At 43.0% G+C, this 22,884-nt stretch overlaps 1 protein-coding gene across 1 annotated transcript in view; it reads left to right on the top strand.

Annotated features, from left to right (window-relative positions):
- The first annotated feature begins 535 nt into the window (after window positions 1-535).
- lrrc1 (leucine rich repeat containing 1) overlaps window positions 536-22,884 on the top strand; it is a 34,044-nt gene continuing 11,695 nt past the window's right edge. The window contains exons 1-10 of the mRNA XM_062519387.1: window positions 536-1,153; window positions 8,810-8,927; window positions 10,710-10,788; window positions 11,918-12,007; window positions 15,576-15,632; window positions 15,881-15,944; window positions 16,223-16,297; window positions 17,097-17,241; window positions 19,243-19,361; window positions 22,061-22,144. Of these exons, the coding sequence (XP_062375371.1) occupies window positions 995-1,153; window positions 8,810-8,927; window positions 10,710-10,788; window positions 11,918-12,007; window positions 15,576-15,632; window positions 15,881-15,944; window positions 16,223-16,297; window positions 17,097-17,241; window positions 19,243-19,361; window positions 22,061-22,144 (990 nt within the window). The 5' untranslated portion in view covers window positions 536-994. The remainder of the gene's footprint in view (window positions 1,154-8,809; window positions 8,928-10,709; window positions 10,789-11,917; window positions 12,008-15,575; window positions 15,633-15,880; window positions 15,945-16,222; window positions 16,298-17,096; window positions 17,242-19,242; window positions 19,362-22,060; window positions 22,145-22,884) is intronic.

Raw genomic sequence — 22,884 nt, 5'->3', positions numbered from 1 at the left:
ACGAACTTTGTAGAAGTTTAACATTTGCTGTTGCCAATTACCGGTATAACTTTCCATTGACACTAACATAATTATAAACTACGGATTGTGATATGTGAAGACCAAGCTGAATGTGGAAATACTGTAGGCTACTCCAAAAAGTTTATTTAGAGGAAAGTGCAGCCGCAGTTGTCGGAACTCCTGTAAAAGCAGCACAATTTCCACGGTTCTAATTAAGCGCGCAGCCGGAACCGTGCACAATTGACGTGCACTTCCACACTCGCTAGGCCGTTCCATTGCATGTGATCTTGACGGCTGGAGAGGGTACTGGGAAGGTGTGTAGCCTTGTCTCTCTAGCACTCGACTTGAAAGAAAGCATTCTATCAAGGACGAGCTCTTGACTTTGAGAAATACCCTCAGAGTCCTCAAATGTCAGCAAAGGCCGTCTTATCACGGAAATGGTGTGTGGGAAGGATCGTCTTGCTCCCACAGCCACAACATTACTTTTCCAGCGGAGGGAGGGTGACAAAGGGAGGAGCAGCTAGGAATCGTGACGTCAGATTGGAATGAGGGAGTGAATGTTCCGGGTCAGAAACTGGACTGAGAGGAAATTAACACTAGGACAAGAAAAACACGAATCACTATCTAACTCAACAGAGATGTAACAGTCTACGAAAGAAGATTTAAGACATTTATTCAACAGTGCAGATGCGATGTAGAAAGATGGACAGACAGGCGAGATCTACTTATTAAAGTACTTAAAGTGAGGTGGACTACGACGTTTTATTCCATGTTTCTTTGCACTATATCCAGCTAAGCCTCGGTAGTAGGTTTCGTTGTGAGCTTGCATTTAACATTGGCGTGGGCAGTCTCAACGTGTACCTGTAGCCGGCAAGCGAGCGCGAAAACGGCGAACTTGGGTCTCCTGGTTTGTACTTGCTCCATCCAGATTTGCGTTCCTCAGAGGTGGACTATTTTACTGTACGGATTTAGCCAGAGCTAGGATCAGCCCGTGATGTTTCACTGTATACCCCTGTGGCGGTGTAACCGTCACATTGAATTGATCGATAAGCGCCACTGCTCCCTGTTGTACGTCCCCGATGAGATCTACCGCTACAGTCGGAGTTTGGAGGAGCTTTTGCTGGACGCCAACCAACTCCGAGACTTGCCTAAGGTAAGAACAAGACCGGGTAGCTTAACCCCTGAGGACTCATTGAACGCTTAGTCTGCTGTAATAACTAGCACGGTCATACAGTGTTATTTGATGAAAAGCAACCCATTATCTAAAGAAGAATGGGTCACTTTTCGTAGTGTGGTGTGTCACTGATAGGTTACCTATTTAACTCGCGTGGCATGGGAAAATGCCAGCATTCTCTTTGCATCCACTTTCGAGCAGTATCGGCTAAGTGAGCTAGCTGGCTAGCGATAGGTTAAATGGTGGTGACAGGTACGTTGTGTTTCATGAGAATGTGTCGTTTCACTTACGCAATGGCAAGTGGCCACACTTATCACAAGAATTTTCCCTGCGGGTCTTTAGTTTTCTTCCTCCTTTTGTCATATAATGCTGCTGTAGTTTTCCCACACCTGAACTTCAATATTGTTGGATGTTTCGCAACATCTAATTTCTAGATAGTAACATTTCAAACTTATCTAGTTGAGGACTAGATGCCTTTGAAGGGTTCGCTCATATAGCCTTTTAGAACAAGACCTTAAATGAAACCATTAAACTTAATTAAACGTTGGAGTTTGGTATAGGATGCATATGCTCCATTGCCTATTCACTTGAAACTATGCTTTCTTTAAACCCGCGTTTGAAAACAAATTGAAGATGAAGCACTAGCTACGGAGTTGGGCCTGAAATGATCTGAGCCTTTTTCTGCATTCACTTGTTTAGCATGTAAATGTAGAACTTTAAGGAGCGTCTCTCTGGCGTGCCGTGGCTTGAAGTAGGCCACAATCCTTGCTATGGTGTTGCTTGAGGTGTAACTAATCCCATCCTGACTAGTTGGATGCATTTATGATCTGTCAAATGGAAGAATCATCCCAGATCAGCTTGAGTTGTGCTGGTTGTATGACCACCACCGTTTTGTTCTCCATGCATGCAGAGCTTACACAAGGAGTTGATGTAGGTTGACTGTCCGTTAGGAAGACAATTGCACTATTCTGCAACCGAGAGGACAAAGCAGTAGCACTAGCACTATCACATGTGGCATCAGCTCTCTCCCTCTCTCTATATATATTGCTATGACCATAATCCATTCAAACACACCCCAGTCAGTGTTATCATCCCTGAATGAAATACTCACTGGTCAATGAGTTACTAGATTAGCTGGGTCATGTGACAGGATGAAGGGACACCACAGGAGAAGGTGGGGATTGTTTATGATGTCTTCATCTCAAGTGCTACTGCTACAACCTCCAGCAGCTCTTGTTGTCTGAAAGACCGCAGAAGACAGGCTGCCTGGGTTGAATTGTTCATCCCTGGCAAGTTGCTTGCAGTCCGATTCGCACCAAGGTTAACATTCCAGACATTGCTGGTACACACATGGGATATGTTGGAATGACTTATTTGGTGTATTTATTTATTTATTTACACAGACCCTTTGACTGCCTGTTTGTAACCCTTTTACATAGTTTCATATTTGTTGCTATCAGAGACAGAGTATACAAGGTTTAGGGGAAATGTCCGTAACCTTTTGCATTACAGAGATTGTGGTAAGATTATAACCTGCAGTAGCCAGTGTACAGTATGACTGAGGAAACGGTGGAAAGGTTTTCGACAGTTTCATACAACTCATGGAATGTGCTACAGTTTATGATCAAAGTAATCAGTCCTTGAAATATGTCACATCACAAGAATTTAGTGTGACTTAAAATTTGATATGAAGGAGGCGTTATAGTTTTCAGACCGACAGCTCTTTGCCTTAACCAAACAAACAGAAATAGCTATTGCTACTTTTGTCAGAAACCTCATTACTGAAACTGCGTATTTAATCATTTTCTCTGACTAGGCCCTCCATGTCACTATTAACAAATTGGAATGCGTCCCAAGTGGTTTTACCGGTGCATACCCTGGGTTGCTTTGGCATGTTTTGTCTGTTGTCTTGCAGGAGGTCTTCATTGCAGGTGGCTTGTTTTGAACAAACTGGGTGCGGTAACATTTTAAATTCCAGACAGTGCTCATATAAAGACAGTCTACAGTTTGGTTTCAGTTTCACAAAAGGTTGTTTATAGTTGAACGCAACAATCAATCAAATGGCATTCTTCCTGTACATGCTACTGTACCTTAGCCCAAGACACTTTGTTTGTTTGTTTGTTTGTTAATGAAAAACACAAACAAACAGAGCCAGTGCAGTGTACGAACGCAAAGCTTTGAACAGACAGAAGAACGAATGTTGACAGCCAGTCAGGGGACAGTGAGAAGCAATTTGCTGCATTTGGCAAAAACAATATAGCATTAAATAACAACTACAGTTTCCCTCGGGATGAATAAAGTGTCTAGCTTTCTATCTATCTATCTATCTATCTATCTATGTATTACAATCCCTTGAGGTGGCACATTCAAAATGTGATATAATGGCAAGATATTATTGCCGTGACCACAGGGCTAATGATAATAATAATTTCACACCTTATACAAGACACATAGACACATTAAGAACAGACTGACATTAGTTGCCACCCCCTGACATTAATTATTTCAGACACCCATGTTTGTCGTCCCGACTCCCTGTTGCGCAAACATCATTGACATCTTTGACATCTTTCAGTGTCTTTCAGATTTTACAGGGATGTCCCATGGGGCTTTTAGTGGTCTAAGCCAAACATCAGAGATTCTCTTTGGTTTCCTCTGAAGCTTTTAGCATCACCTCCTGAAACACTGACATTGATTGTGCCTGTTTCATGGCTTTCACTGTCGAGCTACTCCCTGATACCGAGACCATGACCCCCTTTTCAGAGCAGAGTCAGTGTGCAGTACTTTGTGAGGAAGTGGCAGAATAGAGATTTAGCACACCTGAATTATTTCCCTTTTTAATTCATTTCCCTGTTGTTTACTCAGACGACAATAACAAAGACATCCACTGATGCATTACAATTCATTGTTAGCATTCTGTCTTTCGTTTAGGTATTGACAGATGCCTTTATTTATTTAGATACAACGTAAATCAGTTCCATAAGACTTTGGAGTACTGTTCTTTGTGCAGGTCTAAGGAAGGGACAAGCAAAGTCCTCACTAATGTCTGGTCTTTTTCAGAGATCTGCATTCACATGTTGGGACATGAGGGGAGAAGTGTGCTTGTCTTTGAGGCTCGAGATAGAAGGCTATATGCTGACAGATCAGGGTGTGACGGCGTCCCCCTCACACGTGTTCTTCACTCTTTGATTGTCGGCGTAGTGGGACCTTGCTTATCACAGAGGAAACACTTTGAACCAGTAGATCTTAACTTCATGGGCTTCATGGCTCTCTCGGACTGCTTTAATATGCAATTTCAGGGCCAGCATCTGTCTACTAAGGGGTCTACTAAGGGGGGTGATTGTGTGTTCTTCTCCTTTTCGTGGTCTTTGGAGGCCTGCACCATATCCTAACCATGAAAAGGGTTAGTTTTTCATTTCTTAAGGGTGTTGAGAGAAGCCAGTGGAGACTTTGAACCTTGTTGTGGAAGTCAGAGAAGCCAGAGAGTAGCGGTCTCTAGAACACACAACACACCCGCTCCTGCGCTGGCCTGAACCTGGCTGATCAGCATGGCAACAGATCAGGGCGGGATCCATCGTCATGCCAACATCTTTCTGGGGATATTGTGATTGACCCCTGGTCTTTGTTCCTCTGCCCTATCCCCCCCCCCCAAACACACACACACATACACATCCATTGTTTTTAACTCTGGATAATGAGCTTGGGTAGTTTCACAAAGAGGGAAAGAGCCTGTGTGTTTGTGTGTTTGTGTGTGTTTGTGTGTGTGTGTGTGTGTGTGTGTAGGTGGGGGTGAGTGTTGCAAACAAGATAATACATGATGGCCTCCTCATCTCTATTATGTCATGTCATGCGCATCTCTCAGCTCTCAGCATAACCGAGCCTCCATCTCCCAGAGCCCTAATTAGTTCACTAGTCCCCCCCCCCCCCCCCCACACACACACACCCACCCACCCCTCAATAAGCCATACCTCAAGGGAGGGTGAAAATTGGGAAGAGCCAGTCCAGGCCAATTTAAATAGCCCATTGATGTGTGAAGCTTTAAATATTGACAGAGGAGTAACCGTTTTCATGTGTAGCCTACTTGTTAGCCAGACAGGCTGTGTGGGATGGCGTGGGCTGGAGCATGGTGTGAGATGGGGGAGGGGATGTGTGAGACATGACGGTCAATGACATTAACCAGTAGTACAGGTTTGGCAGTATTGCATAAGAAAGCGCTGCTTCTTGGTTATTTAACAACGCATCAACAGCAGGTGTTGCAACTACAATTAGCTGTGGTTTCAGTGTGCCACTTTAGCTGATTTTGAAAAGAAACAAAAGAGTTTTGGTCTTCAGCTTTCAGTTAGAAGTGCACTCTGTGAGTCTGGATCGTTTTTCTTTCTTTTCACAAAAAGGGTCCTCCCTAGGCTAATAGTATGCTCATTGAAACCACAGCAGTGACCATAACATCACACGTAATTACAGTACAAATCTGTGGTACCTTTTCTGAGTTAGAAAATTGTAGGCTGTTGGGGAAACGGAACAAAATTACCTACTTTTTAGCAACAGGTTTGATGGAGGGTAGGGAGTCTAGTCGGCACACAGGTTAGACAAAACTGGGCTGTGATGACACGGAGTTGTGATGTGACAAGAGATGTGAGGATGGAAGCCCTGTGTCAGTTTCAGGATTTTTCTCATTGAAAAAAAAAAGATATTGTGAAGAAGTAGTGAAATTATATAGATGACAGCACATCACAAGTTCTTGTTAAATGACAGACTTCAAATCATCATTTTCTTCCAGTCCCTTTTCTTTTCAGTCACAGCTCTGGGTATAAATACAGGTTGTGTGCTCCTTAGGAAAAATGGTGTACCTAAACCTAGTGTTCTCCCGGGGAGGGGGGGTACAAATGAAGATGAAATGTCTGAGCGTATGAATAAGCCTCGAATGACTCAGACTCACTCAACAAAGAGCTCTCAAACCACAGCGCGGTCTATATTAATATAATGCTAGATAAGCAGCGACAAAAGATGGAGCTTTATGAAGATGACTCGTAGTGGAGATAATAAATCGGTGGTTGTGTAGAATGTCTTCACGGGGGAAATGAACTGGCGAATGACGGTTGTAAGCGGAAAAGCAAGCGAATGGCAGAAAATAGGACACCGCTGCACCACCTGTAATCTGTGGAATTGACAACGAGATGCGAGCATTAGTTTGAGGTAATGGAAAGACATGATGCCAGGGTGCAGAGGGTTTCAGCATGAGTCACACAACACTCATTTTTGTGGAAATGGGAGCTGTGTGGTGTGATGAATTAATCTAGTCACATTTTATTGTCTATCAAGTGTGTGTGTGTGTTTGACCCATAAAACTGGACAGTTGAGAGAGTTTTTATGTTCACACACAATGTTTTGTTTAGACAGATTATTTCCAAATTTGGATTTTACAGAGGGCAAAGGTAGTGGTATTAGCATGGACATCCATGAATGAAACCTTTGGCCATTTGTGATAAGTGTGATGTTGCCCAAGCCTGGAGTAATGATCTGGTGCGTTCATGTTCTTCTATCAAATGGCGGGAGCAGTAAGCAGACTACTAGACTAGTTAGTGAGGTCTGAGAGGTACAACAGGTAGGCCTTGACAAGGCCACTGGATACTAATGGCAAAGCTTTTCATAACGATGGAGATGAGTAAATTTAACAGTTGTTTGTTGGTCATGTTATTTAGTACCAGAGAGGGAAATCATGTAGTGTTATTTTCACAGATACAGTGAGGAGCATATGTATTTGATACCATGCTAAAACAGGAATATAAAATCATCATTTGACAATTGATCTTAATGCCTTAATTAAAAAAAATGAGTAAAAATAAAACCGCCAAGGACACCAATTTTCTTTGTGATTGAAGAATGTTTCGTAAATAAATAAATGTTTTCCTTAAATGCTAAGGGAAGGAAGTATTTGACCCCCTATGTAACCCTATGGGAATTTAACACATAGGGTTAACATAGCCAGGCAGATTTTTATTTTTTAAAGGCCAGCTATTTCATGGACCCAGGATATTATGCATCCTGATAAAGTTCCCTTGGCCTTTGGAATTAAAATAGCCCCACATCATCATATACCCTTCACCATAGCTAGAGATTGGCATGGTCCTTTTTCCAATAGGCCTATTAGCCTGTTTGATTTGCATTGAGCTCAATGAGCATCAAACAGGCTAATAGGCCTACTGGAAAAAGCTCCATGCCAATCTCTAGATATGGTGAAGGGTATGTGATGATGTGGGGCTATTTTAATTCCAAAAGCCAAGGGAACTTTATCAGGATGCATAATATCCTGGATCCATGAAATAGCTGGCCTTTAAAAATAAAAAACTGCCTGCCCCTATGTTAACCCTATGTGCTTAATTCCCATAGGGTTACATAGGGGGTCAAATACTTCCTTCCCCCTAGCATTTAGGAAGAACATTTATTTATTTACGATACGTTCTTCAATCACAAAGAAAATTGGTGTCCTTAGCGGTTTTATTTTTACTCATTTTTTGAATTAAGGCAATAAGATCAATTGTCAAATGATGATTTTATATTCCTCTTTTTAGGAAACTTTAGCATGGTATCAAATACATTTTCTCCTCACTGTATGTGTAATGGGTCTGGGGCTTTCTCTCCTAAAACAACAGGTCACCAGTTGCTGGTTTCTAAGGTTTTCCTCCTGGAATATGATTTGAATAATTGTCAAAAGAACAGAACTGTGTATTGATCATATGACTTATGGGGTCTATTCAGATTGAAACTATTCAGATTGAAAAATTTGTATACCGTCAGGTCTGTTTACATGGGGAACGTTCTATTCCGATCAGGTCCTCTCAAGCACTTTAGAATCTTTGATCGTAATAACAGTTTTTAACACTTTTCCTTGAGAAGATACAGCAGCCAATCAGATTGACCGTATACTGTACATGGCTGTTCAGTCGACATAGGAATGGACTACACCACCTCTTTTATTCTGATGAAAAATTTGATCAGTTCAGGCTTATTACTCACCACATATGAGAATTTGTATTCCGGTCGATCGGCTTTGCTGTTTCTAGTCGAAATAAAAGTGTCCATGTAAACATGGCTATTGAAACAGAGAGCAGTATGGGTATAAATGAGCAGGCAGCAGAGTTACTCACCAGTTCCTGCATGCTCAGCATAAGCACTGGGTCAAGAGCGCCTCTGATCGTATCGATAATCAATAATTGTCAGCTATATTATGACAGTCCTGTGTAGCCGCATTCAGAAGAGAGGGCCCCTGGGCCTGGACCAACACTTGGTCATCTAGTCTAGCCTAAGGTGGGGCTGCCCAGGAAGACTGATAGCCCTCGCCGATCCCATTTGATCCAAAATTGTCTGGAATTAGTCTCATTTAATTGTTTGTCCTCAGACATTTCTTCAGGCATGCTTAAGAGATGAGTAGTAGTCTAGGAATGATCCCTATGGACCTTGGGTTGCAATAACAACAATTCCTAAGTGAACATGGAGATAGTATTGTTTTGTGTACTGAGGAGCTAGAGGGGATCTGTTTTTAAGCAAACCCTTGACGTGGCAGTAATGTTAGCTTGCTGGCAAGCCTATAAAGAAGTCTGTGACTTATATGGTTTGTGTGTTGCTGTTGTTTTACAGCCATTCTTCCAGCTGGTGAAACTACGAAAGCTTGGGTTGAGTGACAATGAAATCCAAAGGCTTCCACCAGAAATAGCCAACTTCATGCAGCTCGTAGAACTTGATGTCTCTCGAAATGGTAAGTGCAAACCACCCCTCAGGAATGCCTTAGGTCTAGTCACGGCTCTCATTGGTGCTCCCTCACTTTGTGTTTCTCTCTCTCTCTCTCTCGCCGTCTCTCTCTGTCTCTCTCAGCTAGATGGTGCTTGTTTGTCTCTTGTCACCCTTTGCTGAATCACTCATGTTTAAAAAACAGAGGTGTGGCCACTGCCTAATGCAGTCCTGTCAGAAAGTCATCCTTGTAGACTTATCTTGCATGCTTTCTTTTAAGTCGCACATGTACTGAATTCCACAGTCTTCATGATTTGCGTCGTTTGCCAAGCCTCTTTAAGTCTTTAAGTTTTTTTGGACATACACATATTGTCGTAAATCAACAGGTAGAGCCTTCTCTGTGATCCTGGTAATCGTGTCTGAATTCCAGCCCCTCTTGCCAGACCCCATCCCATATTCCACAACCAAACCCCTGCCCCCTCTCCTAGGATGAGGGGGAGTGAAAAAAAATCACCAACACTGAAAACAAATTGTTGTTAATTTATTGAATGCCTGATGAAGGTCCAGCGCCCGAAAGCTTGTTCAGTAAAGCAATTTTTTGAACAAAGACCTGAAGTGTGCGGATTTTTCTTAAAAATCCACAAGTTTATAATAAATCCTGCACCTCACATGGATGAGCGGTGATCTTTTACTTTTTTGCTCAGTATTTTATTGCGTGAAGATATGCTAAAGTTTAATGTTTTGTATTTAATCACATAATATGTTTATCTCAATAGACACGCACAAGTATGCAGAACATATCTTGGGCAGTTTACAGGCAGTGAGGAAAGAATACTGTTACATATCTGCTGCTGGACATTGTTCTGTAGGTTTTGTCTGTGATATGCATCCCTCCACCCCCCGCCCAGCAGCATACTCCCCAAACCTCAGTGGTTTTTGGTGGAGTCCACAATTAGACTGGGCCTCAGCGGAGAGAGGGGATAACGGTCTCTCTCTCTCTCCCTCTCTCTCTCTCTCTCTCTCTCTCTCTCTCTCTCTCTCTCTCTCTCTCTCTCTCTCTCTCTCTCTCTCTCTCTCTCTCTCTCCCCCTCGAAGCAACTTCCAGTCATGCTCACAGGCGTTCCTCCACAGGAACACACTTCTAGCAATAATTATCTCGATTACATCGGACAATTACAGAGGTTCAAATGCCCATTCCTACAAACAGCTCCCATGTTTGGCGCAGCCCATCGTAATCTTGTGGTTTCTCATATGAGACGCTTTCCTCCCCCTGAGTGTTTCATGTGCAGAGTCTATTTATAGCACCTCGTGGGGGGGCAAAAGCCCTGAACTTTTGACTGTCTTTTTGCACATAATGTTTAATATACTGCATCATGCGCAGTACATTTAAGACACCTTGTATAGACCCTTTCAATTTGAGGGTTTTCGGTGGCAGTGCTCACAACCAGCACAGACACTTTGAAATGGAAATAAATCGGATGTTAGCATATTGCTCTACAAAATGTAGACTTTAAAACTTTCAAAAATAATAGAAATAATAATAAAAATATTTGATTGTCCCCAAGTTACCATTCGTTTTCTATGCCAACAGAAGTGCCTTATGAAAGCACATGTTTGTTTATGCAGTTTAAAGGGTCTGTAGACTTGTCTTTGTCTTATGTTGTTATTCATTTGTTTGTTTGTTTATTTATTTCACCTTATTACAGTTCAAACTATCCCTGTCGTGAATAGTCATGGGTGTGCTGTGTTCGTGTGTCATCTGTTATTTGCCTTACTAACGTGATTGTTGTTTTTGCCTCTTGGCACACAGACATCATGGAAATCCCTGAAAGCATTTCATACTGTAAAGCTCTCCAAGTAGCTGACTTCAGTGGAAACCCACTAACAAGGTAATTAACAAGAAATATCATGCTGCTGTAGCTGTTGTTGTTGTTGTGGTGGTGGTTGCATCTGTAAACGTGTGGTGGTTGCATATGTAAACGTATAAACGTTTAACATTCTGACCCATTATACTGTACTTGGGTTGTTCCAGAGCCTGAGTAATTTGTAACCCTTGACAAAGTTTAGCTCTCAGTTTCATTCAGTTAAACTTGCCTGTTTTCTGTGAGGCTTAAAGTTGTGGTTTATTGGTGGCTGGTACTAGCTTGACGTTGTCATACTCAAAATTCTAGTCAGAATTTGAGTCTGATACTGCTCCATTGGGCTGTAATTATGGGGCGTGTTTCAACCAAACCAGGGGGGAAAAAAAATGCCTCTTCACTCAATTGGATAGACCTACAACCAATCAGAGCAGCGTCTTTGTTGTAAACGAATTCAGAAATGCAAAATCAACCTTTCCCCTCAGCTATTTTTAACTGCCATTCCAATAGAACTAAAATGCTTAGTGGGTCACCCTTAATGCATTTTTTTTCATTGAATTTACAGCGCCCCAATTTGTGTGTGGGTTTTCCCATAAACGTTATTGAAAGCGTGACCTTGTCTCCATGGTCTACTTACCCTTCCCGGAAGCGTGCGGCTTCAGTCTGATTGGCATTATGATTACTTAATGATATGCATGCTTTCAGACGTGCCAGTCAGCGCTCACAGAGACTTGGAAATGCCGCCACGCATGACTGAACATGTGCATGCACCCTTCTGCCCATACACACAGACCCACATGCATACGCCCTGCTATTCATGGGCTCAAGATAAAGACTAGTAGGATTTAGGGGACTTGCAAATTACAGTGTGATCTTCTCTTTTTGATCAACAAAGAATAAAAAGCTCGTCCAAGTCTGCCAGGAAAGTTGTGTTAAGTGTTATTTACATGTAGTAGTCACTCAGTATCAAGTTTACAAACTGATTTTTTGAGCTGTGAAATTGGTCTCCTGCCTGCCTCATTGTGTGTGTGTGTGTGTGTGTGTGTGGAGGGGGTGGTCAGCATAAAGTTAGAATGCTGTCAAACTAATTTATCATGTCAAAGTGGAGGCGGTGCAGCCATTTGAAATAAGCATTGGGATCTCTGTTCTTGTTTTGCAGATTGCCAGAAAGTTTTCCAGAGCTACGGAATTTAACTTGCCTCTCCATCAATGATATTTCTTTGCAGACCTTGCCAGAAAACATAGGAAAGTAAGTTTGTTTGCTTTTCTCTGTCTCTCTGTCTCTTTCTCTCTCGCTCTCTCTCTCTCTCTCTCTAACTCTGCCCCCCCCATCCCTCCCGTGGCTGATTCTGATTGCTGGAAGAATAATTGTAATGATGCTCATGTGAAATTGCAGGAAATTCAAAATTATATCTAAATTTCCGCCGCGTCAGAAGCACTACTATAGCGTCAGCAGTGTGCTATGCTACCAGAGTAGTTCAACTAATCAGGGTCTTTTGAGTGTTCCAAAAATCCCTCTGAAAGTTTTGTAAATAGGCTTTCTGCCGTTGTCATTAGTTACATTCGTATTTATGTCGCAGGGGTTGCTCTCGGCTGTTTAATGCTGTCTTTCCCACACAATTTCGCTCGTTGCAGTTTCAGGTCAACAGCCGTCGCTCTAGAGCATGACGGTACCTGCCTTTGGCCCACAATGTGTACAGAATCTCCTGTCTGTTTATGGATTGCCACGTTGTCATTTCTGTCAGTGCCAGTTCTTCCTTCTAGAATGCTCTGCGCAGCGCGTCAAACCGTGTGAAGGGCCGTGAGTGGCGGTGGCAGTCGTAGTCCAACTGCTGTCAGTCTGTTTTCCTTCTCTCTCTCTCCCCTCCTTCCTCTTTGTGTGATTTCTCGACCCTGTTCATTTCCTCTGCAATTTCCTCCTCGCTCTCTGTCCGGCCTTCTCTTCTCCAGTGCTGGGTACAGGCTGCTCGTCCCAGGCCACTGACAAGATAAGATAGCCACTCGTGTCCAACGCAGTGCTGCCTCCCAGGCCAGGGCCGACTCATTTGTTCCTAAACAAGAGATTTAGTCTGGCTGCTAATGGGTTTATATTTGAGTACAGATGGACATATGGCTTTGCTTCATATTTTTCACCACTGTCTGTGTGAAAAGAAGATTATAGGCTAGTGTTTGGTGTAAGGTTAGCCTCACTACACACAGCTCATTTAGCTGCCTTGCTGATTAGCTATTCTGCTATTCTGTTGGCTATAGATACAGAAGAGCATACATCAGAATGTTTCCGTTTTGCTGAAAGTTGCTAACGTTGTGAACAGCAGTATAGATTTGCATGTTATGATTGTTTTGAATCTGGATAGGTCTTGACTTAGATACTTTATTGATCCCCAAGGGGAAATTCAAGATTGATGATATCAGCAGGTCTGTGCACTGTTGGCTGATCAAGGCTTAAACATGATTTCTCAACATCGGGTTCATGAGAGAATTTCAGAAAAAAACTGGTATGGTGGGGTGGTAAGGAGTATCACCAGTGGGACAAAATGAGAAAAACATCAGATACTGGCAAAAAGCCAATATCTCTGCATCTACCCACTTTTAGGTTTTGGTGGAAGAAAACTACCCACTTTTAGATTGCCCTAACCACTTTTAGATTGATTGCCCTACCCACTTTTAGATTGCCTTCAGAATCAAAGACTTCTCTCCTCTGCCTTTTTAATCTGGAACTGTTCAAATGTGACCATGGGCTTGATGTGTGTGTTGGAGTTGAGCACGCTGTGGATTTAGTGACAGCACCGTAAGTTATCCTGTCATTGACGAGATATTATTTATAGATATAAATCGCGCGTCCCCCCGTCCCCCCCCCTCCTCCGCTCTCTCTCCCTCAGTTAATCCATCAGCTGCTGCTTCCAGAGTTAGTTTTCATTTGCTTTCCTACCGTTTTGGACATAATCAAAGACCTGAAAAGCTGCTTTGCGATATTGGTTTACTACCGAAGAGGAGTGTTTAAAGACTTTGCAATCCGTTTTCCCTGCTGGCCATTTGAACTATGTCACTATGTTAACACATTCTGCTGTTATCACTGTTTAGTTTTTTTTTTTCAGGCATGTTGTTATCTTTATTATGTTTTCTATCATTTGGTTTGCTGACATCGATTGCCCAACACATTTATTTGTATTTGTTTGTCCCAGCGCTGCATCTCTGCATCTCAGGACCATGGACAGATTATTTTAAAAGGCAGCCAAGAGTTTGAAGTCTATCTATTATCAACTATAGCTATTATGTGGGGTGTGGTGGCATTTAATTGACTCATCTCTGTCTTTCCCATGATGACAAATTAGCAAATTGGTTTTTATTTTTGCCTAGTTATTGAATGAGTTGTAGTTAGACTTTGCACTTTGTCTATCATTCAGATTAGGGCCTAGTATTTAAAGAAATTGGTGATGGCACGCTTGCACTGCAACTGATAGATTTGTGAAAATACATTTGGCCTGCATTTTGCGGAACAGTCTCTGTCAGTAGTGTTATAGCCACAGCCGTTGCCCAGTGGGCATCTATATTGAGGCCAGTGGGAATGTTGCCATGTCAAATCGTTGAGTCGCCCTCAGCTTGAGGCAAGGCTAACTTTAACGGAAAAGTGGTTCTAAACCATTGCATAATACAATGTGAAAGAAATCCAGGATTTGAACCTAGAAACATTTTCACCCTTTTCAACTTTCGAGTTAGCTTAGGTTTCCCCCTCTGTGGGGTGTCCTACGAAGCTCGATTAGTGGCTTAGCGAGATATGTTGCGCTCAAAACCAGGGTATGCTGTCATACGAAAGTGGATTTGTTTTAGCGTCGCTGTATCACCATGGTATCTTATGCTCGCAACCAAACCTGCTCGGGAGCGGGTTATGTGCTTAGTTATAGCTCAAATCGTGAAATATCACCGCCCTCTGACCAATTCTAACCAATCCATTATCTTGAACAACGAAGTTATCTCACGTGTGCTAATTTGTCATACTTTGAACAGGTTCGGCCCCGCCTCTGCAAACATTTTGAATCTCGAAGGCGCTTTTAAGTATGTTGTGCGTGCAAATATGTCACTACTATGGACATGCATACCATGCAATATCTGATGACCATCGACTTTTCGATGTTATAGGTTAGACACTAAAAAAGACCACCCTAGATTTCGCTACCGCTCATAAATGCGGAAGTAATCGTTTTTAAACCTAGGCTGTCTTGTGCGTCTCCACGTTTCCCGATTGGTCAAAATCACCCCAACCACGAGAACGCGCACAGATCTGAGCTGAAAGCCTAGTTTGACAAATTTATCACATACCTGCTGTCGTAGGATCACTTAACTTAATACCCGAGTTAAGGCTTTGTGCAGCCTCGATATGTCTAGATAACCTAGATTTGTCTAACTTGCTTCGTAGGACACCCCACTGGTGTCAAAACTGATTGTGGTCTTCTTAAGTGGCCCAAATATGATTAAGCTCAGTTCCTTCCTGTAGCCTAGGTCTTCAGTGAATCAACAGAAACGGGCTTTGTCTCTTCCCCTTCCAAACTAATTTGCCCAATTTAAATGTGGTGTGGCCTACTTTTTAACCCTGCACCAAAAGTGTCACTTTATGTAACTTTTGTAGCTATCTTTGGAGGTAAATGTTTTGGATAGCGTTTTTGTAATGTTGTATGCAAATGAAGGCCTTGTGATGTTGTGGATTTAACAATTTTGTCAAAATGTTATGTTAACTCCATAAACCTGGACCTAAACATTCGCTCATCTAAATAGCACAATATCTGATGGCTGATAACTAACCCATTGCCTTTTTTCCACAGCCTTTGTAACTTGATATCACTGGAACTCCGAGAGAATCTGTTGACATATTTACCAGAGTGAGTATATGATTACTGTCATGTGTCTCAGAGTATGCGGTGACAGGAACATTGTTCTTTTTGTTGTAATGGTCTCCTCAGTCATCTGCGATATGTGTGAGTTTGGCAACTCATATGTCCATGATTTCACAATGTGTCCACATGTTGTCTATATCTTCAGTCATATGTCAGATTTGATTAGGAATTATTCATTGAAAATCGACAAGATGTTTTGTCAGCAACAACATCTTTTGTGTTTGCTTATCTAGGTCTATGTCGCAACTTGGTAAACTTGAAGAACTGGATCTAGGGAACAATGAACTTTATAACTTGGTAAGTCTACTTCCTAAACTCAAATACTGTTTAACAGTCTAACAGGTGAGGCATATCATTCCCCTACTTTTAACAAAATCAGTCAGTTTTTTTCCTTCCTGTCCAACAATAACATGCCTCTCTGTGTGAGCTTGCTATGCCTGGAACACCAGAGTGCAGAGGAATGCGGCGGGGCCTATTGCATGTGTTGAGCTCCGCATTCCTGTTTGCGTTGGTGCCAGTCACCTGGTTCCGTGGCTCTCTTGTACTGACCCTGTCAAACCTCCCCTCCTGTTTAGCCCGAGACAATAGGCTGTCTTGTCAGCCTGAAAGACCTCTGGCTGGACGGGAACCAGTTGGCTGAAATTCCAGCGGTAAGGGATTCCTGAAACGTTGTTGTTGTTGCTGCTTGTGTGTGTGTGTGTGTGTGTGTGTGTGTGTGTGTGTTTGTTTGTGTGTGTGTGTGTGTGTGTGTGTGTGCCCACGTGTGTGAAGGCCAGCAGGGGGTCATAGTAATGTATGTACAGTAGAATGTCACCAGGGCTGATGGCCTCATGTTACCCATAATCAATCACTGTGTTTTCTGTTAAAACGTTTCACACATGTTTTATTCAGATTCAGCAAAAGGTTTATTTTATAATTATAATCTGCTTAGATGAGACTCTGATCTGGTTATGAGCGGCCTCCTAAATCAAACGCCATCTCTGCAGCACTCCTAATACATTAAATCCCTGTGGCGGTACCCTCACCACTGCTCAGAAGCCCAACCAGTGTAGTAGTATGGTCCGCAAACTGAAATACTTTAACTAAGTCAGGCAATGCAGCCATTTGTGTGGGCGGGATCAATACCCCCCATTAGCAGCTGGAAGAGTGGTATGTATGGCCATGTAACAGGGTGTAGTTTATCTGTTGATGCTCTCTGTTGTGTAATGTATAGTTCACTGATGGCTTTTCACCACATTGCAGTGCAAAGTGTTCTCATGGACTACTTTGTGTTGTTGTTTGAGGATTGCAGCCTGTGTGTCCATACGAAGCACACCCTACAGATTGGTCTGTGTGTTATTGATAGACTTCAGTAATTTCCTATGTGCCAGCCTGCACAAACATGGCTGTTCAAAACAAAAGCATTGTGGGATACAGGAGGACTCTATTTTTTTGGGCTGTTTCCTGTAGGAGATGGGCAGCATGCGGAGCCTGCTGTGTCTGGACGTCTCGGAGAACAAGTTAGAGCGCCTCCCGGAGGAGCTGAGCTGCCTGCACTCCCTCACTGACCTGCTGGTGTCCCAGAACCTCATCGATGTGCTGCCAGAAGGCATAGGTCAGTGTGTGTGTGTGTGTGTGTGTGTGTGTGTGTGTGTGTGTGTGTACATGAGTGTTTGTTTATGCATCCTCTCACAAGTGCACAGCATGGTAGTGGAGTATGTATTGTGGGCTGTCATCTCTACTTTTAATATTGGACTGCGTTGGTGTGTGTGTGTGTGTGCGTGTGTATGTGCGCATGCATCCTCCTACAAATGCCCAGCATGGTAGTGGAGTATGGTGTGTGTGTGTGTGCAGGCCTGTGCTTTGGAGTGCTGTGTGTTAGTGTGTATTTGTTATGATGAATCCTCTTACATGTGCACAGCATGTGAGTGTGAATAAGAATGTAAGTTGGGGTTTATCCTGACTCACTCACTCACTCACTCACTCACTCACCAGTTCATATCAGAAAGCAGTTGGAAATTATGGAGATGTTGTGTGTGTGTGTGTGTGTGTGTGTGTGTGTGTGTGTTTCTGTGTTTCCACCACCCCCCCCAATGCCCCACTGAACGCCAGATCTGAGTCATATTCTACCATACAGTATGTATCAGTAAACCAGTGAATGGAGGAAGGTTCTTTAATACTGCTCCCAGTGAAGTGTCCAAATCCCTGAAACCGAATCATCAGGGGGGAAATCCCAGAAATGGGAAAAAAAAAACACGCCTATATCAGGCTGTGAGTGCAGAAAAATCTGTGGTGGTGTCGGCCGGCCATGAGGTTTCCGCTACTGAACCAATCAGCTCCCAGTACGGAGGGTGGCCTTGAGCTGTGATTGACACTGACTTGTCTCTCTGATCCACCTCATCATGTGTGATGGTGATCTGTCCTCACGGAAGCCCCTCTGCTCTGCTCTGCTGCCTGTCTGATATGAGCATAATCTGGAAGCCCCTCTGCTCTGCTCTGCTGCCTGTCTGATATGAGCATAATCTGGAATATAAAGTCAACAGCTGATGAGCAGCTGATGTGCAGCTTATGCATTTGTCTGTATGAGTGCTCGTTCTCAGAACTTAGGTCAGTCAAAGCAAAAGACAACTGATTTGCTTTGGGATTTGAGAGACATATGTGACAGAAATCTGGATCTGGAGGGTGAGAAAATCCCACACACACACACACCCGCCCGCCCGCCCGGCGGAGTCACTGTCCTCCTTCTGCCCAGTCACAATCCTCCCTCTGGTGTAGGGGTGTGTGTGGTTGTGTGTGTGTGTGTGTGTGTGTGTGTGTGTGTTTCCTATCTGCTGACTGTGTGGAATCATCTGTCCCCCCACCCCTCTGAGTGGTGAAGATGAGCAACTCCTCATCTTTACTCATTTATGGAAGAAGAAAAGAGGAAGGAAATACAGCTGACATGTTGAAAATAGCAATAACTTATATACTATATTAGTATATACACTCATAATATAGTCATAAACGGGCCACACTGAGTGACAGACCACACAGCATGCATGGGACAGCTACGATGGGACACATTTCAATATAAACATTTAAATGTGATATAATCTGGATTTGTGCATAAGCGCTTTTCGAAAACTTGGTCTTTGTCAGAGTGACCGCAAATTGATCTAATGGGCTGGCCATAACCTCAAGCTGTTTTTCCTATCAGTTAATGAAGTGGCTATAGATGAACTAATGTCTCTGCTGTGCTGTCACATTCACTTTGAAACGAAGCATACACTAACAACTGATATCGAATTGAAGTGTTAATATCTTTTATTAACATAATAAATCTTAATATTTGATACATTTACTTTACTTACGCCATGGACAGATACATTTACTTAGAAAATAATATTATTTTTTAAAAAAGCTCAAAGTAAGTATCTTTATACTAAAAACAATACCAACTAGATTTTTTCTTAATATAAGATTATAGGTTTTTGCAGTGTATTTGTTGTTCTGGAAGCATATTTGTTGATTTGGAAGCATATTTGTGGATCTGTTGTCCTTAGAGTTGCCCTCAGAGTTCTTATGAATGTTGTTTTCTCTTCTCATCGGCTGTTTGTTGTCTCTCTCTCGTCCTCAGGCAAACTTCGAAAGCTCTCCATACTGAAAGCAGACCAGAACCGACTGGTGCAGCTCCCAGAGAGCATCGGCAACTGTGAAAACCTCACGGAACTCGTGCTCACGGAGAACCAGATACTGGTGAGGCCGCTTTGACTCTCTCTCTCACCCCACATGACTTGAGGACTGTGTCTCACGGCGATTTCATCATGGGTCATTAATTGTCAGTGAACATTAGTTGGCCTTGTTTAGTAGTAGAAAAAAAAGTCACATTACTTTCACCGTAATCCTACAACTTTTTTATACTTTTTTCTTTATTGTACAACTAAGAGTTTAGTTGTCAGTTTATTAGGTTGGTTTGGTGAATGTTAAGGGCTTTTTCTTCACTGGTATTAATCTTAAGTAGGGATGCAACGGTTTTCAATAATTTATTGAACCGTTCGGTTTGGCCTGTTCGGTTCAATAGACTGACCTAAACCGCAATATTTCGGTATACGCGACATTAAACTTTTTATTTAATACAAGGTTATTGCACGCGCGTAGCCTGGGAGCGATAGCAAGGAGTGCTTAGGACCCGGGGGATGAGTTTTCTCTGACTGTTCAGCTTGCCTCTCGTCAACCTTGCAACAACCAATCAGAATTTTACTGAATTTCCCAAGACCCAATAAGCACATTGAAATGCAAATGAAGGAGTCATGTGAGAAGAAACAAACTTTACCGGCGGCTGCACGATCATGGCGACATTCGAAGTAGCTACGAACAAGTCAAAAAGACCGTCAGTAAACAAAGCACAGTGTGCAAGCACTGCTTCACAACGATCACCTAATAAAGGTAACACATCCAACATGTCGGCCCATTTGCGCCATCATCACCCGGCTGTAACCTTAAGTGGAGCAGCACGGAGAGCTAGTTTGCCACCGAAAACCCAACCATCCATTGCTGCAGCCTTTCGGCAACAATATTCCTATAATTCCCAAAAACACAAAGACATAACGAATGCGATTGGCGTGTTCATAGGAAAAGACATGATGCCCTGCCTATACGGTGGTTTTGGGTATGGGATTTCGCTACATGATAAATGTTCTCGATCATCGCTTCAATATCCCCTCCGGCACGCATTTCAGCAGTAAGATTCCTGAACTGTACGAAGTGTGTAAGAGAGAAGTTGAAAGTGACTTTTAAAGTTTACATTTTATGCAACCTACTTAATATTACAAAAGGGCTATATGTTCTGTAAGACAACAGGTAAGGGATAATCAACGACGCGCCGTGCGTTTATAGGAAAATAATGTGGTAATAAGGACCCGACGCCGCAGGCGGACACTTCGATAAGTGCATTATTTTCCTAGAAACGCACAGGGCGCGGAGTTGATTATCCCGCTTATACCACTGCTACTATCATTTTCATTTATATTGCCGCTGTCTTGGATGCAACATTGCTGTTTTTACCGTTACATTCACATTGGCGAATTAATATTCAAGTGTAATAAGCCCAAAAGAAGGGAACTACATCATAGCCGTGCGGTATATAGAAAAATAATGCACGTTTCAAATAGCGCACCACAATAGGAAATTTGACCAAGCAGTGGTATAATAAATAAATAATTACACATTACTTTATGCTGCACTTCACTATGGATAATATTGCCTGTTTATGACAGAAGGCAATGATGGTGTTCTTTTCTTATAATACATTTTTGTGATTCTGCTTCATCTGTGTCTGGCTATGCATTTAATATTTTCTCTGCAAGTGTAAGTAGAAGCACATTGTTGATTTGAAATAGAAAAGGCAAATATAACCTCCTGTATGCTAGAGCCAAGATAATATTGATATATTGAAACCGAACCGTTACCGTGGCCCAAAAAACGTGATACAAACCGAACCGTGGCAAAACTGTACCGTTGCATCCCTAATCTTAAGCATGATATTTGAATGATTTGTAATTATTAAAAGTATTACAGAAGAAAATCATTGTCATGTGTCAACTGAAATCAATGTGTTGGCTGGTGAAATGTCAAAAGAATAAATCAACATCTCTCAGATGACCTGGCTGTCTATAACATTTTTATTTTATGGATATGTTGGATGTGTGATTCCCAAGGAACAGCAGATGATTTGCCGATGGTGGAATTAAATCCCAGCTTTATCTGCCCGTCGTAATTCCACCGACGGACAGCGCGCAACACACATGTCTACTACGGCTAATTAGTTCCGAGATTCCTTTGGTGCTTGCCAAAGAATTCCAATCTGCTACCTCGTGTTTGTTTTTCTGTGTAGACTAAGCCCCCCCCCCCCACACACACCCCCGCAGGTCCCTCCTGCTGACGACTCTTGTGCAGAATCGTTAGGGCTTTATTTGATTAAGAGCGCAAACTGCTTCATTAGAGAACCAGGCAATGGCATCCACTGTCAGAGCACTCTGGGAGCTCACTTAGAACAGCCGCCGTGAGCAAAACACGACGGCCCCAACGTCGGCTAGGCTTGTCAGTTATATTAAACTGGGCAGCTCCCTACCCCTTCCCTCCCCTTCTCCCCTCTCCCTCTCCCTCTCTCCCGCTCTCCGCTCCCTGGTCTCGTTCACTCGTGAGGCCTGTCAGCGGTGGGTGTCCCGAGGAAAGCCCCGGCTAACCCATTAGACCTTTTCATCCTCTTCAGTTGCCTGGTAATCCTCAGGGCTGTGGGCCGGGCCACGCAGGCCCTTGTGAGGCCTCCACTGTGGATGTATGCAGTTGGTCTCTATAGGGGGCTCTCTGTAGAAGGGCAGGGCTGTGGCCACATGCAAGATGTGGGCTCATCATGTTCTTAACTCTGTCTCCTTCTGCCCCTCCTGTCTTTTCAGAGTTTGCCCAGAAGTATTGGAAAGCTGAGGAAGCTGTCAAACTTCAACTGTGATCGGAATCGCCTGACTTCGTTGCCCAATGAGGTATGTGTGTGGATCTTTGACTGTTGCCCTTCTATTGCTGTTTGCTTTTGTTGATGCAGAACACATTGAATGACCTCTGTGTATGAAATGCGGTCTATAAATAAACTTGACTTGACTTGGATCTTTCACAGATGTTATCTATACCTCATGTAAGCCCTTCACCTCATGACCTCTGCATTGATGACTGTGTGTGTGTGTGTGTGTGTGTGTTGTTTCACACAAATCGGACGTTTGTCACTCTGTAGCACTGATGCTTGGTACAGTTTGTTTGCTGCAAGATTAATCTAAGTGTTGGAGTGCTTTTCCCCTCGCCTGTGAGGCAAGTGCAAAGAAACACACAACTCGTTTTGTACAACTCCTTTCTGAAGTTGGCCCACTGTTTTTTTTCTTGTTTTTTTTCTCCGAGGACTGTTGTAAACAAATCACTTGAGAGATGAGAGGCGGGCATTGGTGCCCGTGGCAGTGTGCTGTAATCAAGTCTCAACGCCCACCTCTCGGGCGTTTGGAGTGGTGTCGGGCATCGTTTGTTCCGGTGTCAGGCGCGTGGGGCTGAATGGGAAGCGATGCTCTGCTTCTCTTGTCGGATCAACCCTTGCTTGTAAATTGTTCATTGTTTTGCGTACCATCTGAGATTTCAGTGATATGAAACCGTAGACAGGACAGATGAGCTCCAATTTGATGTTGTTGAAGATTTATTCGGATTTGTAAAACCTGAATGGTTGGTTTTTTGGGAAGATATC

The sequence above is a fragment of the Sardina pilchardus genome, chromosome 18 (assembly GCF_963854185.1).
Source record: "Sardina pilchardus chromosome 18, fSarPil1.1, whole genome shotgun sequence".
Taxonomy (NCBI): domain Eukaryota; kingdom Metazoa; phylum Chordata; class Actinopteri; order Clupeiformes; family Clupeidae; genus Sardina; species Sardina pilchardus.
Note: the sequence above shows the minus strand (reverse complement) of the source record. Positions and strands in the feature narration are given on the sequence as shown.